This window comes from Salvelinus namaycush, chromosome 8 (genome assembly GCF_016432855.1).
Source record: "Salvelinus namaycush isolate Seneca chromosome 8, SaNama_1.0, whole genome shotgun sequence".
In the NCBI taxonomy this organism is placed as follows: Eukaryota; Metazoa; Chordata; class Actinopteri; order Salmoniformes; family Salmonidae; genus Salvelinus; species Salvelinus namaycush.
In genome coordinates, this window is record NC_052314.1 from 38,243,446 (window position 1) to 38,261,782 (window position 18,337).

Sequence of the window (18,337 nt, forward strand, 5' to 3'; positions counted from 1 at the left end):
TCACTAACTGTAAAAAAAAATATTGAGCTAACTAGCAGATTTACATCAATCATCAATGATCAGCTGATAGCCTACCCCCTTTCCAGATGTCAATCGTGTCTTTAGGAGGCACTGTAACCATCTTGCTTCCAATTTGTGATGAGTGAGTGTGAAGCATTTGGTCTTCACGGAGGGCTGCACTTAGAATACATTTTATTTCCTTGCCGTCAAAATTTGCTAAAAATGGTCCTCTATCCGTCGCTTTTGGAATTTTCTGTCTAGCTTTCGGGTTTGAAGTTAGCAAGCGGGTTTGATGTTAGAAAGCTGGACAGAGTGAAAATACTATGAATGTAATTCTATCATTTCTACACAGTTTTCATTTGGTTTTAGTCATTTCAATGTTGATTAAGAGCCACATAAAAAAATATTGAAAAAAAACAACTGCCGCGGGCCGCATGTTTGACACCCCCGCTCTACACATGCAGTACATACCCTATCGGCCACATCCGGTACATACCCTATCGGCCACATCCGGTACATACCCTATCGGCCACATCCGGTACATACCCTATCGGCCACATCCGGTACATACCCTATCGGCCACATCCGGTACATACCCTATCGGCCACATCCGGTACATACCCTATCGGCCACATCCGGTACATACCCTATCGGCCACATCCGGTACATACCCTATCGGTCACATCCGGTACATACCCTATCGGTCACATCCGGTACATACCCTATCGGTCACATCCGGTACATACCCTATCGGTCACATCCGGTACATACCCTATCGGTCACATCCGGTACATACCCTATCGGTCACATCCAGTACATACCCTATCGGTCACATCCAGTACATACCCTATCGGTCACATCCAGTACATACCCTATCGGTCACATCCAGTACATACCCTATCGGTCACATACCCTATCAGTCACATCCGGTACATACCCTATCGGTCACATACCCTATCAGCCACATCCGGTACATACCCTATCGGTCACATACCCTATCGGTCACATCCAGTACATACCCTATCGGTCACATCCAGTACATACCCTATCGGTCACATCCAGTACATACCCTATCGGTCACATCCAGTACATACCCTATCGGTCACATACCCTATCAGTCACATCCGGTACATACCCTATCGGTCACATACCCTATCAGCCACATCCGGTACATACCCTATCGGTCACATACCCTATCAGTCACATCCGGTACATACCCTATCAGTCACATCCGGTACATACCCTATCAGTCACATCCGGTACATACCCTATCAGTCACATCCGGTACATACCCTATCAGTCACATCTGGTACATACCCTGTCAGTCACATCCGGTACATACCCTATCAGTCACATCTATCCATCAGCTGAAAGAGACTTTGTCAATCTTTTATTTTTCTAGCCACTTTAGTCCTTCAGTGTTTTCTTACTGCTGTCGGTCACCAGTGTGTGTTTACGGTGTGTGTATCTCGTGAGTGTGTCTTGACTAACTCGCTCTCCTCTCTCCCTCTCTCCTGCCTCTCAGGGAGAGCACCTGGGGCTGGGTACCCGGACGAACATCTATGCTGGAGTACTGAAGGTGAAGAGTGCGGAGGATGAGGATGCTGGATACTCTTCGTCTCAGGACGTCAAAGTAGTGCTGAAGGTGCTGGGGTCCGGACACAGGGACATCTCTCTGGTAAGACACACACACTGTTTTCATCCTGTGATAACGTTAGGAACTCCCACAAGAATAGTAACTTCTGAGAGTATGTGAGGGATGTAATGTGGCAATATTCTGCCACATTAGCTGACTGACTCTCTCCTCTCTCACACCTCCATCTCTCCCGCTCTCTCTTTTTCTCTCTCTCTCACCTCCATCTCTCCCGCTCTCTTTTTCTCCTGCTCTCCCTTTTTCTCCCTCTCTCCCCAGGCCTTCTTTGAGACAGCCAGTATGATGCGGCAGGTCTCCCACAAGCACATCGCCCTGCTCTATGGAGTCTGTGTACGCCACCTGGAGAGTGAGTACACACACACACCCTACGCTGCCACGGTAACCTACATGACACATCTAAACCTTAAACTCACTTCTTAATCCATCCTTCTGTTACTGTAAGAAGTGGTAATACAGGACCTACACTGTTAGTGGATGTGATAGGACTTGCCATTATTTACAAATACCGAATACCCCATGAGCTGTTGACTCAGTATTGAATAGTACATTGACATACTATACAGTACTTTCTAAAACCTGTCCAAATGGGTTAGTGGGAGATGTTTGGTATTTATTTTAATTTAAAAAAAAATATATATATATTTTACCGTTATTTTACCAGGTAAGTTGACTGAGAACACATTCTCATTTACAGCAATGACCTGGGGAATAGTTACAGGGGAGAGGAGGGGTGATGAATGAGCCAATTGTAAGCTGTAAGCCATGGTAGCCACAATAATGGGCAAGTGGGCATTTTTATACATGACCCCTAAGCATGACGGAATGTTAGTTGCTCAATTAACTCAGGAACTACACCTGTGTGGAAGCACCTGCTTTCAATGTACTTCGTATCCCTCATTTACTCGAGCGTTCCCTTTATTTTTTTGTTACTTATAGGTGTCACTGTAATGTTTCCCAAAACACAAGACAAACCAGTCTTTCTGTTGTGGTGGCCAGCGGGCAGAATATTCCCCCGAGTGCGTCTGTGTGTGTGTCGGTGTACTGACTGTCCCTCTCTCTCTCCCCCAGATATCATGGTGGAGGAGTTTGTCCAGTTCGGTCCGTTGGATCTGCTCATGCGAAGACAACACAGTCCTCTCGGTACACCATGGAAGTTCCAGGTGGCCAAACAGCTGGCCAGTGCTCTCAGCTACCTGGTAAGAAGACTCCAGTCACCCAAAGCCGTAGATTGGACCATCTGCATTGACCTTATCTTGCACTGACTCTATGTACACTCACGAGACTATACACACACACACACACACACACACACACACACACACACACACACACACACACACACACACACACACACACTCATCATATGGTGCTGCTACTATGTTCTTTATTGTACTCTTATTATTATATATCCTCGTCGCTTTCTCCCTACCTAGATGTGCATGTCTACCTCAAATACCTTGTACTCCTCCACGTTGATCTGGTACTGGTACTCCCTGTATATAGCTCGTGTATTTTATCCCTCTTGTGTTATTTAAAAAAAAAAAAACTCTTCATCGTTGGCAAAGGCTCATAAGTAAGCATTTCACGGTAAACTCTACTACACCTGTTATATTCAGAGCATGTGACAAATACAATTAGATTTGATGTGACTCTCTCTCATATATGTATGTATGTATGTATGTATGCAGGAGGATAAGAAGCTGGTGCATGGCTTTGTGTGTACCAAGAACATCCTGCTGGCCAGAGACGGAGTGGACAGTGAGGGAGGACCCTTCATCAAGCTCAGCGACCCCGGCATACCCATCACTGTGTTGACCAGAGAGGGTAAGACTTCACTGAATCATTTCTGTGTGCCAAGTTATGCATAATGTGTGCCAGACAACCACCATTTTTGTTGTCATCCAGAGCAACTTATCTTGTTTTGCGGAGGTGTATGGATCCATGTTGAGCTCTGACAGGACAATGGCCCAGTTTGAGATCATATAAGTGTGAAGCCTCCATTGTGCAATATATTGAGTTCTGAAGGGTTTGTGACCCAGGAGAATGTCTTCACAGTCATATAATATGTGCCGTTTCAGCACACGCTTTTATCCAAAGCGACTTAACAGTCATATGTGCATGCATTTTACGTATGGGTGGTCCACGGGAATCGAACCCACTACCCTGAGCGTAACAAACGCCGTGCCCGACCAGCTGAGCTACAAAGGACCACCGGTGTTAGTAAGTGAGGTTTTGTCAGGGAATTGTTGTTTTCAGGAAGGATACTGCACAAGGACACTTCTCACATTCCATATTTCCCTCCGATGGCATCATGCTTCTGTTCGGCAAACATTTACGGTGCCTGTGGCTGAGTGAAGACGGTTAACAGACCAGAGGAGTTAATGACTGGACTGGATGTCTCCGTGTGAAAGTCCACTGGGACATTTGAATCTGACAAATGAGAACACGCTTTCTTTCCATCTCTATTTCCCCTCTCCCGCATCTCTTTCTGTCCTTCTCCTCACTCACTCTCCTTTTCCCGCTCTCTCCCCTTATTCTCTGTACTTCTCTTTTGCTCCTCCTCTTGGACTCTTTCCCCCCCATTCCCTCCATCACCCCTGCCCCCCCCCCCCCCCCCCCCCACCCCTCTCTGTTTATGTGCTGTGTTACTGACATGGCAGGGCTGTGGATTCCTGTCAGTTGGGAGTGAATTGACTCCAGGCCAGAGAGAGGCTGGGTGGCCCAGGTCACATGACGAGGAAGGCAGAGCCTTTCCCACTACACAGGGAGAGAGAGACAGAGAGTGCATCATGGAAAAGTAATACAGTAAATGTGTCAGAGAGGGAAGATAGGACGACAAACATATTAATCCTGACAAAACCTCTCCCCCTCCCCAACAGTTTGTTGTGTGTGTTCAGTACAATAGAGTGGGTTTTTACACCGAATGTGAATGTGTTTGTACAGTGAGCGGCGGGTAGGAGCGTTGGGCCAGTAACCGAAAGGTTGCTGGATCGAATCCCAGAGCCAACAAGGTATAAATCTGCCCTTGAGCAAGGCAGTTAAACCCCAAACAGCAACTGCTGCCCGGGCGCTGATGACGTGGATGTGAATTTTTAAGGCAGCCCCCCCCTCACCTCTCTGATTCAGAGGGGCCGGGTTAAATGCGGGAGACACGTTTCAGTCGAATGCATTCCCCTCTCCCCGTATAGTGTATACAAACACATACCGTGTGCCTAAGGCTGTGTTTGTGCCACCCTGCAGAGTGTGTGGACCGGATCCCATGGATCGCTCCAGAGTGTGTGAAGGACTCTACCAACCTGAGTGTAGCGGCTGATAAGTGGGGCTTCGGCACAACACTCTGGGAGATTTGCTATGACGGAGAAGTGCCCCTCAAAGACAAGAAACTCACCGAGGTACACGCGTGTGCACACACACACACACACACACACACACACACACACACACACACACACACACACACACACACACACACACACACACACACCTTGATCCTCTTGAACGATACTACCAATACACATCTGTAACAAATGTATTGCAACCCAGAGTAATACACCGTGCTTGACTTGGACTGAAATAAGTGCCGGTTCTCATTTTGGGTGCCGGTACTGTTTATATTGAGGTGCAGGAGCTCCACCATACTTGTGAGCTAATGTTCTATAAGAGGAACAGGAACTCAAGCAGTAGCACCTTTTTTTAGGTGTCGGTACTCAGCTCCTGCGCAGGTCAAGCACGGATAATACATGCCCTCAAGCTTGCTCTGCCTTGATAACTGATGAGGTTTCTCTCTCTCTCCCCGTGAGTAGAAGGAGAGGTTCTATGCAGCGGAGTGCCAGTTGGCTACCCCAGACTGCAAAGAGCTGGCTGAACTGATGACTCACTGCATGACCTACGACCCCCACAAACGCCCCTTCTTCAGGGCCATCGTCAGAGACATAGACACGCTGGAGGAGCAGAGTACGTGTTTCTGTGTGTGCGAGTGCGTGTGTGTGTGTGTGTGTGTGTGTGTGTGTGTGTGTGTGTGTGTGTGTGTTTGTTAGTGTTGTCCCGATACCAGTATTGCGATACTAGGAAGTAAGGAAGGTGAGGAAACAAAACAGGAAGCGGACTTCATTTCTTGAGGAAAACAGCCCTAATGTTGATAACAAACAGCCTTATGTTGTCATCCAGAGTCACATTTACTTATTTTGCAAGCTATAGCACACAATGTCTGACATAAAGTAGGTCTATCAAGGACCATAGAGTTTAGTCTTTCATTTTTTTGCCAAGGAAATCGTGATACTGGTGTGTGTGTGTACGTCTGTGTGTGACACGTGGGAGGAGCTGTGTGTGTTTGTGTGCATACGAATCTGTACGAAGGCTCTTTGAATGTGTGCAGTAAGTCATGTGTCATCATTCCCCTAGCTACAGCTTTCGCAACCGCTAACGCGGCTCCTAATAAAATACTAAATACCCCCTGTAAGGACAGCCGTTACCAAGCGCTAGCTAGAGAGAGAGCTTGCAAGAGTGTGTGTGTGTGTATGAGTGTTGTGTGAGTGAACCCAGTAAACTACATCTCCCCCTATACTGGACCCCTTGGATATGCATATTGCCCTTAATACTCCCACACTGTGGCCAGAATGAGGTACTGCAGTCATGTCGCAGTTCCACATCCATCATACTGGTGTGCTGTAGCGTCGCTGAATAAACCCACTGTACACGTTGTCAGTGGTAACAGTGTGTGTGTCCCTCCACCAGACCCCTCTATCAAGCCGGCGCCCACTCAGGAGGTCGACCCCACTCTGTTCCAGAAGAGGTTCCTCAAGAGGATCCGAGATTTGGGGGAGGTAACGCACATTTCTGTGTTTTTTAATGCGTCAGAGAACGAGTGTGTATATGCAGTTACTGCTATGTGTGTCACAGTCTTTTTAGGCTGACGTGATTGTGTATAACGGTAACGTGTGTATGTAACTGGCTGTCCGCGTGCGCAGGGTCACTTTGGAAAGGTGGAGCTGTGTCGGTATGACCCCAGAGGGGACCGGACAGGGGAGCTGGTAGCAGTGAAGAGTCTCAAACCAGAGAACAGGGAGGAGCAGAGCAGCAACCTTTGGAGTGAGATAGGAATCCTTAAAGAACTCTACCACGAGAACATCGTCAAGTACAAGGGCATCTGCCAGGAGGAGGGTGAGCGAGAGGAACGCGTACCCCTGCCACACGCGCACGGACGTAGACACGCACGCAGGCACGTACACAATCATCACCTGTGCTGGGTCCACTTAAACCTCTTTTATCTGTGTATGTGTAGGAGGCAGGGCCATCAAGTTGATCATGGAGTACCTGCCTGCTGGCAGTCTGAAGGAGTACCTGCCCCGTAACAGAGGACAGACTAGCCTGAAGACCCTGCTTAGCTACGCTGTCCAGATCTGTCAGGTACTGCAACTGTCTAAACCCTAGCTTTGTGTCCAACCCTAACTCTAGCTTCATGTCCACATCCCGGTTCAACTCTAACCCTAGCTTCATGTCCACATCCCGGTTCAACCCTAACCCTAGCTTCATGTTTAACCCTAACCCTAGCTTCGTGTCCACATCCCGGTTCAACTCTAACCCTAGCTTCATGTCCACATCCCGGTTCAACCCTAACCCTAGCTTCGTGTCCAACCCTAACCCTAGCTTCATGTCCACATCCCGGTTCAACCCTAACCCTAGCTTCATGTTCAACCCTAACCCTAGCTTCATGTTCAACCCTAACCATAGCTTTGTGTCCAACCCTAACCCTAGCTTCGTGTCCACATCCCGGTTCAACTCTAACCCTAGCTTCATGTCCACATCCCGGTTCAACCCTAACCCTAGCTTCATGTTCAACCCTAACCCTAGCTTCGTGTCCACATCCCGGTTCAACCCTAACCCTAGCTTCGTGTCCAACCCTAACCCTAGCTTCATGTTCAATCCTAACCCTAGCTTCATGTCCACATCCCGGTTCAACCCTAACCCTAGCTTCGTGTCCAACCCTAACCCTAGCTTCATGTCCAACCCTAACCCTAGCTTCGTGTCCAACCCTAACCCTAGCTTTGTGTCCACATCCCGGTTCAACCCTAACCCTAGCTTCGTGTCCACATCCCGGTTCAACCCTAACCCTAGCTTCGTGTCCAACGCTAACCCTAGCTTTGTGTCCACATCCCGGTTCAACCCTAACCCTAACTCCGTGTCCACATCCCGGTTCAACCCTAACCCTAGCTTCATGTCCACATCCTGGTTCAACCCTAACCCTAGCTTCGTGTCCAACCCCTAACCCTAGCTTCATGTCCAACCCTAACCCTAGCTTCATGTCCACATCCCGGTTCAACCCTAACCATAGCTTCATGTCCAACCCTAACCCTAGCTTCATGTCCAACCCTAACCCTAGCTTCGTGTCCATATCCCGGTTCAACCCTAACCCTAGCTTCGTGTCCAACCCTAACCCTAGCTTCGTGTCCAACCCTAACCCTAGCTTCATGTTCAACCCTAACCCTAGCTTCATGTCCACATCCCGGTTCAACCCTAACCCTAGCTTCGTGTCCAACCCTAACCCTAGCTTCATGTCCAACCCTAACCCTAGCTTCGTGTCCAACCCTAACCCTAGCTTTGTGTCCACATCCCGGTTCAACCCTAACCCTAGCTTCGTGTCCACATCCCGGTTCAACCCTAACCCTAGCTTCGTGTCCACATCCCGGTTCAACCCTAACCCTAGCTTCGTGTCCACATCCCGGTTCAACCCTAACCCTAGCTTCGTGTCCACATCCCGGTTCAACCCTAACCCTAGCTTCATGTCCACATCCCAGTCCAACCCTAACTTCGTGTCCAACCCTAACCCTAGCTTCATGTCCACATCCCGGTTCAACCCTAACCCTAGCTTCGTGTCCACATCCCGGGTCAACCCTAACCCTAGCTTCATGTACACATCCCGGTTCAACCCTAACCCTAGCTTCGTGTCCACATCCCGGTTCAACCCTAACCCTAGCTTCATGTCCACATCCCGGTTCAACCCTAACCCTAGCTTCATGTCTACATCCCGGTTCAACCCTCACCCTAGCTTCATGTTTAACCCTAGCTTCATGTTTAACCCTAACCCTAGCTTCGTGTCCACATCCCGGTTCAACCCTAACCCTAGCTTCATGTTTAACCCTAACCCTAGCTTCATGTTTAACCCTAACCCTAGCTTCGTGTCCACATCCCGGTTCAACTCTAACCCTAGCTTCATGTCCACATCCCAGTCCAACCCTAACTTCGTGTCCAACCCTAACCCTAGCTTCGTGTCCACATCCCGGTTCAACTCTAACCCTAGCTTCATGTCCACATCCCAGTCCAACCCTAACTTCGTGTCCAACCCTAACCCTAGCTTCATGTCCACATCCCGGTTTAACCTTAACCCTAGCGTCGTGTTTAACCCTAATCCTAGCTTCGTGTTTAACCCTAATCCTAGCTTCGTGTTGATCCGTGACCCTTAGCCCTGGTTATGGGAACATTATGGTGATGTTATTGATAGTTATATAATAGGATAAATTCCTCCCCTCTCTCCAGGGAATGGACTATCTGGGATCTCGGAATTACATCCACCGGGATCTGGCAGCCCGGAATGTTCTGGTGGAGAACGAGAGCACGGTGAAGATCGGAGACTTCGGCCTGACCAAGAGCATCAAGGGAAACGAGGGATATTACACAGTCAAAGATGACCTGGACAGCCCTGTGTACTGGTGAGAGCACTGGACTACTGCGGACTACTGTTGTTTTATCCCACCTGGTGCAAGCGCTTCTGGCCCCATGTCTGTGTTTTAACCTCCCGACAGTCGATTGACGCATCTGTGCGCCAATCAAAGTATCATAATCAAAACAATCCCCATCAAAATCTGTCCGTTTTAAGCCAGAGAGATGTTTCCGCATCTGCGGTGAAAGTTGGCAGAGCCAGAGCGGTGTTTGTCAGACCGTGAGACGTCTTGTGTTCTCAAGAAAATGTCTGTAACGGTTTGACCTCCAAAATATTATGGAAAGGGAGGACTCTCACGAACACGATAGTGTTCCCCATTTTGCTCTACGAACCCCACAAGGGTCACGTGACTTGTCTGAAGGTTAAATCCGGTACGGGATAACAATGAATGGAGGTATATAGGTAGTTTTGTGTCTACCCAAAAAAAGGGGTTAAATATGTGAAGAAAGAAATCACTATTCCCTGAGCTTTCTTATATGTCCTAGATACAGGACAAACACTTCAAAACTTTGCCGTTTATGAATGTGTTATTCAATGCGTTTCTCTGGGCTATAGTAGTAAAGACCAAATTCAATATTTTATTCAAAATTCAAAAATCAAATAGCTAAATGATCCTTATTATGACCATCTTAAAACAATTCCATATGTCAGTTCGTAACCCCCCCCCTCCAACGGCTTAGACTATTAAGAATTAAAGAGAGAGTATTTCGGATTCCTGAGAGTTTGTGTCTCTGTGTAGATAGTGATTTACAGACAGTGTGATGTATGTTGGCGTGTTACCCCTCTGTCTTCCCATGTACCAGGTATGCCCCTGAGTGTTTGGTCCACTGTAAGTTCTACCTGGCCTCTGATGTCTGGTCCTTCGGTGTCACCATGTACGAGCTGCTCACCTACTGTGAGAACGCCATCAGCCCCATGCCGGTCAGTACGCACACACGCGCACACACGCGCACACACACACACACACACACACACACACACACACACACACACACACACACACACACACACACACACACACACACACACACACACACCTAGGCCTGGCAGCATAGACTTCCATCCCACTGATCGAGGCAGGTGGCGCCAGTCTATTCCCAGGGTGGCTAATGACTCGCCAAGGGGCTCTGCCCACTCCTGCTAGCCTGTGCCATCACACACACACACACACCCTTCCAACTCCCTGATTGCTCAGACAAGCTATACCAATATGTCCTCCCTAATCAACACCCTGTAGCCATGATCATTACATATCCATTAAGGCTTATTCCTACACTTTACCACACTGTTCAATTCACAGAAACTGGTTAACGATTGATAGCTAATCAATAGCTATTACCATCTTATATGTTTTAGTTGCCATCATTAAGAGTGCTTTGAAACAGGTTCTAGAATTGTAGATGGAATGCAGTGGTTTGTTTGACTATTTTCTTCTGACTGGCTTTGTCTCAACGACAATGCATCAACAATACAACTCTATAGGGCTCGGTAGGGGCCCCGCCCCTCTTTTGGCAAACATTTCTGGGGGGAACCATTTAATTTAAAAGATTAGAAATCACTTTTAAAAAACAGTGATGTATGAAAGGAAAGTCAAGGGTACAAGACTGTGTACATACTGTACCAGAGTTAGTGGAGAAACAAACTACTCATCCCATGCAGCATTGCGGTCTGTATCTTCCAATCACAGAGCAGATATAAGCCATTGGAATCATTCCCAAAGATGGTGGGTAAATATGGTTTACTCAGGCCGTTTACCACTGAAAAAAATTGGCAAGGTTTCTGTCTAAGTGGCCGTTTCCTCTCTCGCATGAGCATGCTTTTCCTGCTTAAGCTCGTGTTTCCTCCATATTATCTGGCGCAAGAGGGAACAGCTACTTATTGTCCCCTCCCGCTTGCCCTACCCGCCAGAAAAAATGAGCCAGTGAGGGCACCCCCTCTGTGGGGCGGGGGCATCAGAAGAAATGAGTGAGTGGGGTGTCTCGCTTTCTCTACAGTCTCTGGCGTTTCTTGTACATTTTTTAAAACATGGTAGTTGTTGGTTGGCCATGGTGTTGTTTCCAATTTGTTAGCTAGCTAAGTTACTATACACAACAACTATAAATATAATAATTACCATAAAATAAACCATGAGATCTGTTAGCGAACACATGAGGGTGCTCGATAGCACTGTCACAGGCACAAACAGAATTTGTCCGTTGTGTTATCTCCCATAGGCAGATAACGAAGTTGTCCATATTGTCCTCCCGGGTGGCGCAGTGGTCTAGGGCACTGCATCGCAGTGCTAGCTGCGCCACCAGAGTCTCTGGGTTCACGCCCAGGCTCTGTCGCAACCGGCCGCAACCGGGAGGTCCGTGGGGCGACGCACAATTGGCATAGCGTCGTCCGGGTTAGGGAGGGTTTGGCCGGTAGGGATATCCTTGTCTCAGTATGTAAAATGTAATAAAATGTATGCACTCTACTGTAAGTCGCTCTGGATAAGAGCGTCTGCTAAATGACTAAAATGTAATATTATGTGAGATTTTACCTCTTGTTTAGAGTCGCGTTAGAACAGATCCAGGGTCTGTTTCTGTGGCGGCAGAAACACTAAGGCTCGTGGTTAGTGTAGTTTTTTGGTGCTCTTTAAAACCAGGAAATGGCAGTAAAAGCATGACATCTCAACACAGTGGTTGAAACACTCATAACCGATGGGCACGACATCAACATAGGAATTGTTTTTCAGTCTCGGCTGCACAGTAATATCGCTTTCACTAATATTTAATATCACTATGGGTTACGAGGATTGTAAAATCCACTTCCAGAAAATCTCTTGTCAGAGCCGACTGTCAGTCCTGTCTTCACTGGCTAGATGGGAGGAGTCATTTTGTTTCATCGTGTTTCCATTGCAACTCATCTCTTCTCCCCTTCCCCCCTCTTTGTCCAACAGGTGTTCCTGAAGATTATTGGTCCTACTCAGGGCCAGATGACAGTGACGCGATTGGTCAAGGTGCTGGAGGAGGGGAAGAGGCTGCCCCGTCCTGATAGTTGTCCTGGAACGGTAAGATCTACCAGAGATATTAGCGAAAGGAGGAAATAGGAATCCCGTTGGACAACGAATGGAGGGACGAATAACGTCTCACCCAGCAGACTGTCGACCAATCACGTTCACATTGTCATGCTGCGTCACGCGGATGCTAAGCTAATCGTCACGCAATCCCTTCTCAAAGTCAGGGTATGAGTCGAGAAAAGTGCCTATTTTCCTCCGAAGGTACATAATGTCACAATTCCAAAACTATACAATATTACATAAAGCATTATGTAATTATCTCACATCTCTGAAAATATTTGTAATGTTGTACTTCTTGTTGATGAAATTCATGCTAATGTTGGGTTTTTGAACTAGCGCCCAATTGACTCCCATTCAGTCCTTGTCCCAGAATCGCCCAGAATGCACCGCACGGCCCATTGGCATAGCATGGGCAACGTACACAATGGGCGTTAATATGATTGCAATGGAGTTTCCCATCTCTTCAAAAGTATCTCTGGATCTACCTACTTACCTACCTTCGGAAAGTATTCAGACCCCTTGACTTTTTCCCACATTTTGTTAGGTTACAGCTTTATTTTAACATGTATTAAATCGTTTTTTCCCCATAATGACAAAGAAAAAGCAGGTTTTTAGAAATGTTTGCTAATTTACAAAAACAAAAAAATGGAAATATCACAGTTACATAAGTATTCAGACACTTTACTCAGTACTTTGTTGAAGCACCTTTGGCATCAATTACAGCCTCGAGTCTTCTTGGGTATGACGCTACAAGCTTGGCACACCTGTGTTTGGGGAGTTTCTCCTATTCTTCTCTGCAGATCCTCTCAATCTCTGTCAGGTTAGATGGGGAGCGTTGCTGCATAAATATTTTCAGAAAATTATGTCATGGCTTTAGAAGCTTCTGATAGGCTAATTGACATAATTTGCGTCAATTGTAGGTGTACCTGTGGATGTATTTCAAGGCCTACCTTCAAACTCAATGCCTCTTTGCTTGACATCATGGGGAAATCAAAAGAAATTAGCCAAGACCTCAGAAAAACAATTGTAGACCTCCACAAGTCTGGTTCATCCTTGGGAGCAATTTCCAAATGCCTGAAGGTACCACGTTCATCTGTACAAACAATAGTATAAACACCATGGGTGTTTGGTGTTTATACCATGGTGTTTATACCATGGGTATAAACACCATGGGACCATGCAGCCGTCACACCGCTCAGGAAGGAGACTCGTTCTGTCTCCTAGAGATGAACGTACTTTCGTGCGAAAAGTGCAAATCAATCCCAGAACAACACAAGGACCTTGTGAAGATGCTGGAGGAAACAGGTACAAAAGTATCTATATCCACAGAAAAACAAGTCCTATATCGACATAACCTGAAAGGCCGCTCGGCAAGGAAGAAACCACTGCTCCAAAACCGCCATAAAAAAGCCAGACTATGGTTTGTATTGTAACTGCACATGGGGACAAATATCGTACTTTTTGGAGAAATGTCTTCTGGTCTGATGAAACAAAAATAGAACTGTTTGGCCATAATGACCATCGTTATGTTTGGAGGAAAAAGGGGGAGGCTTGCAAGCCGAAGAACACCATCCCTACCGTGAAGCACGGGGGTGGCAGCATCATGTTGTGGGGGTGCTTTGCTGCAGGAGGGACTGGTGCACTTCACAAAATAGATGGCATCATGAGGGTGGAAAATTATGTGGATATATTGAAGCAACATCTCAAGACATCAGTCAGGAAGTTACAGCTTGGTCGCAAATGGGTCTTCCAAATGGACAATGACCCCAAGCATACTGCCAAAGCTGTGGCAAAATGGCTTAAGGACAACAAAGTCAAGTTATTGGTGTGGCCATCACAAAGCCCTGACCTCAATCCTATAGAAAATGTGTGGGCAGAACTTAAAAAGCATGTGCGAGCAAGGAGGCCTACAAACCTGACTCAGTTACACCAGCTCTGTCAGGAGGAATGGGCCAAAATTCACCAAACTTATTGTGGGAAGCTTGTGGAAGGCTACCCGAAACGTTTGACACAAGCTAAACAATTTAAAGGCAATGCTACCAAATACTAATTGAGTGTATGTAAACTTCTGACCCACTGGGAATGTGATGAACGAAATAAAAACTGGAATAAATAGTTCTCTACTATTATTCTGACATTTCACATTCTTAAAATAAAGTGGTGATCCTAACTGACCTAAGACAGGGAATTTTTACTAGGATTAAATGTCAGGAATTGTGAAAAACTGAGTTTAAATGTATTTGGCTAAGGTGTATGTAAACTTCCGACTTCAACTGTAGGTAGAGTTATTAAAGTGACTATACATAGATCATAAACATAGTAGCAGCAGTGTAAAAGAGGGGGCAATGCAAATAGTCTTGGGAGCCATTTGATTAGATGTTCAGGAGTCTAATGGCTTGGGGGTAGAAGCTGTTTAGAAGCCTCTTGGACCTAGACTTGGCTCTCCGGTACGGCGGTAGCAGAGATAGTCTATGACTAGGGTGGCTGGAGTATTTGACCATTTTTAGGGCCTTACTCTGACACCGCCTGGTATAGAGGTCCTGGATGGCAGGAAGCTTGGACCCAGTGATGTACTGGGCCATACGCACTAACCTCTGTAGTGCCTTGCGGTCGGAGGCCGAGCAGTTGCCATACCAAGCAGTGATGCAACCAGTCAGGATGCTCTCGATGGTGCAGCTGTAGAACCTTTTGAGGATCTGAGGACCCATACAATATCTTTTCAGTCTCCTGAAGGGGAATAGGTTTTGCTCCGTTCGTCTTTGCCTCGTTCCTGACTGGTCTCCCAGTCCCTGCCGCTGAAAATATCCTCACAGCATGATGCTGCCACCATTATGCTTCACCGTAGGGATGGTTCCAGCTTTCCTCCGGGCGTGATGCTTGGCATTCAGGCCAAAGAGTTCAATCTTGGTTTCATCAGACCAGAGAATCTTGTTTCTCATGGTCTGAGCGTCTTTAGGTGCCTTTTGGCAAACTCCAAGCGGGCTGTCATGTGCCTTCTACTGTGGAGTGGCTTCCGTCTGGCCACTCATCCATAAAGGCCTGATTGGTGGAGTGCTGCAGAGATGGTTGTCCTTCTGGAAGGTTCTCCCATCTCCACAGAGGAACTCTAGAGCTCTGTCAGAGTGACCATCGGGTTCTTGGTCACCTCTCTGACCAAGGCCCTTCTCCCCCGATTGCTCAGTTTGGCCGTGCAGACAGCTCTAGGAAGAGTCTTAGCGGTTCCAAACTTCTTCCATTTAAGAATGATGGAGGCCACTGTGTTTATGGGGACCTTCAATGCTGCAGAAATGTTTTGGTATCCCTCCCCAGATCTGTGCTTCTACACAATCCTGTCTCTGAGCTCTATTGACAATTCCTACGGCTTCATGGCTTGGTTATTGCTCTGACATGCACTGTCAACTGTGGTACTTTAAATAGACAGTTGTGTGCCTTTCCAAATCATGTCCAAGCAATTGAATTTACCACAGCTGGACTCCAATCAAGTTGTAGAAACATCTCGAGGATGATCAATGGAAACAGGATGCACCTGCGCTCAATTTTGAATCTCATAGCAAAGGGTCTGAATACTTATGTAAATATGGTATGTTTTTTCTGTTTAATATATTTGCAAAAATTTCTAAAAACCTCTTTCGCTTCGTCATTATGGGGTATTGTGTGTAGATTGCTGACTTTCTTTTTTGTTTGTTTAATCCATTTTAGAGTAAGGCTGAAACATAACAAAATGTGGAAAAATATCTATGGGTCTGAATACTTTCCGAAGGCACTGTGGCTACCTACCGGTGTTTAGTCACCCCACCACTCACAATATGCTCTCTCTCCTCAATATGTCACTCAATTTACCATCCTCAGAGAATTTATTTTCAGTAATTCATGGAGCTAGAAAAGTGCTCTTTGTCAATAAAAACTGTAGTTTTTTTTTTTACATTGTTATCGTAAGACTAAGGGCTCTATTCAATCTGTATCGCTGAAGCGTTACAGATTGCGCAATTTACATTTTAAGTTAATTTCCTATTGAGCTGACATGTGTAGCGTTTACTGCGAATGCAGTCTCCGCTAACGTTGGAACATTGCCTTTAAATTTCAATTAAGCTGTCACACTGAACTTCCGCGATACGGATTGAATAGAAAGGAATTCGGCAATACTAGAAATTGCATGACTAGACATCTTTGTGTGTAATCTGACTGTGTGAGTGTTGAAAGTGTACGAGCTGATGTTAGAGCGATAATGATTCTTTTCTCTGTGTTTTTGCAGGTGTATGAGCTGATGAGGAAGTGCTGGGAGAACACCCCCGCGAAAAGGATCACTTTCAAGAGTCTCATTGACGAGTTCACCCGCATGCTCACCAACAGCAGCCTGTAAAACATGGCAACCACCGACACGCCTTACCTATCACACAGACAATCTCAGGAGTAAAGAGTGAAAGGTCAAGGGTCACAGACTATGGTGACCTGGACTAAAAACCCACATGTATCGGAATCAGTGCTACAAGACACTTTATTTCACAGTGTCGCTGACTTCCTCTATATTTTCACTTTTTTTTTTAGATGCTCTACTATAGATCACATAATATATGGATGAATACATACATAACGTATAGAATGAAACACATCCCAACACGTAGCTTTGACCCCTCACTGTATGTGACACTGACCCCAGTCACGTTGACAGATGAATGAGCCCACTAGCCAACCAGTGAGCTGTCCGTCGGCTGATATGCCACCTGGGAGCTACCGCAGTGTGACCTTTCACCTTTTTATTAGAGCGCATCAGCTCCGCCTTTTTCATATTGCCACATGCAGTATGTACTCTGTGTATGGACTTGTATCATAATCATTATACCCAGAGAGGGAGAGAGGTCCTCAGTTGGACCTGTTTAAGATATACCATGATCCTTCACAGAGAAAAGGTCTATGTGAGCTCCTTTGTGAAGGATTGCTGCAGCCACTGTGAAGATGACACTGAAAAAGCCAACCACATGTATTTAAGTGACCAGGATTCTGACATTCACACCCTGCCCCATCGGACCAGGGACGGCATGGATCCAAGCCACCTCTCTGGGAGTGGTGAAAGATGTGTGGGATACAGTATGCTGTAGCAGTGGGTTGGATTGCATTAGGGAGAATGGATGGGTGATGACAGTATCAGTCAAGCCCAGACAGCTGCACCTCCCCTTTTTAAGACCGAACCTGTTGCAGCTCCTCTTTAAACGCAGAACCCTGGATAGAATACTCTAGAACCACCTCGGAACTAGAACCAGCCGAAGAACTTTCTCTGGTGTTTCTTCCATCATGTGATGTTCCACGTTTTGTTGTTGTTGGATGAAATGATTGAATAACATGTGTACATTTATTTTTCAACGCTCGTGCACGTAACGCTGGTCAGCATGAAAGAAGAGCCTATAAACAATCTGATTTGAGGCCAGTTAACAGGTCCAACCACAGAAATAGAATTAGTGGAACATGTTATACCTGTGAGGGGACACTTGAGGGCAGTATAGCGTTACATATTTTAATCCCAAACTTTACTGTATTCTGCTCAGATTTCTAAACAGCTTCTTAAGTATAGCCATAATGTGTATGTCAGATATTGCATTTGTCTTTTATTGATTTTTTTTTTTTTTAATTCTACAGAATGACAGATTGTGTGTGTGTGTGGATGGATGGATGGATGGACAGAAGGAAGGAGACAAAAGAGAAACATGCTGACTACACCGGGCACGCGCATGTGTGTGCGAGCCATCGTGCGCATTGTTGATTTTTGTCCATCCGCAGTTTGAAAAATCTAAACGAACTCTGAACCAACTATATTACATAACTATACCAACTATATTATATAACTATATTATATAGGGACAGGTCGAAATACATTAAACATTCATGGACATTTAGCTAGCTAGCTTGCTGGGATATAAACTTTAGGTTG

The 18,337-nt window shown here is 46.3% G+C and overlaps 1 protein-coding gene across 2 annotated transcripts in view; it reads left to right on the plus strand.

Moving 5' to 3' along the window:
- LOC120052657 (tyrosine-protein kinase JAK1-like) overlaps positions 1-18,129 on the plus strand; it is a 72,891-nt gene extending 54,762 nt beyond the window's left edge. For both annotated transcript variants that reach the window (XM_038999702.1, XM_038999703.1), the window contains 13 exons: positions 1,526-1,678; positions 1,913-2,000; positions 2,723-2,850; positions 3,343-3,478; positions 4,895-5,046; positions 5,458-5,608; positions 6,389-6,477; positions 6,622-6,814; positions 6,936-7,060; positions 9,188-9,360; positions 10,175-10,292; positions 12,295-12,405; positions 16,667-18,129. In XM_038999702.1, the coding sequence (XP_038855630.1) occupies positions 1,526-1,678; positions 1,913-2,000; positions 2,723-2,850; positions 3,343-3,478; positions 4,895-5,046; positions 5,458-5,608; positions 6,389-6,477; positions 6,622-6,814; positions 6,936-7,060; positions 9,188-9,360; positions 10,175-10,292; positions 12,295-12,405; positions 16,667-16,774 (1,725 nt within the window). In that variant the 3' untranslated portion in view covers positions 16,775-18,129. The remainder of the gene's footprint in view (positions 1-1,525; positions 1,679-1,912; positions 2,001-2,722; positions 2,851-3,342; positions 3,479-4,894; positions 5,047-5,457; positions 5,609-6,388; positions 6,478-6,621; positions 6,815-6,935; positions 7,061-9,187; positions 9,361-10,174; positions 10,293-12,294; positions 12,406-16,666) is intronic.
- The last annotated feature ends 208 nt before the right edge of the window (positions 18,130-18,337 follow it).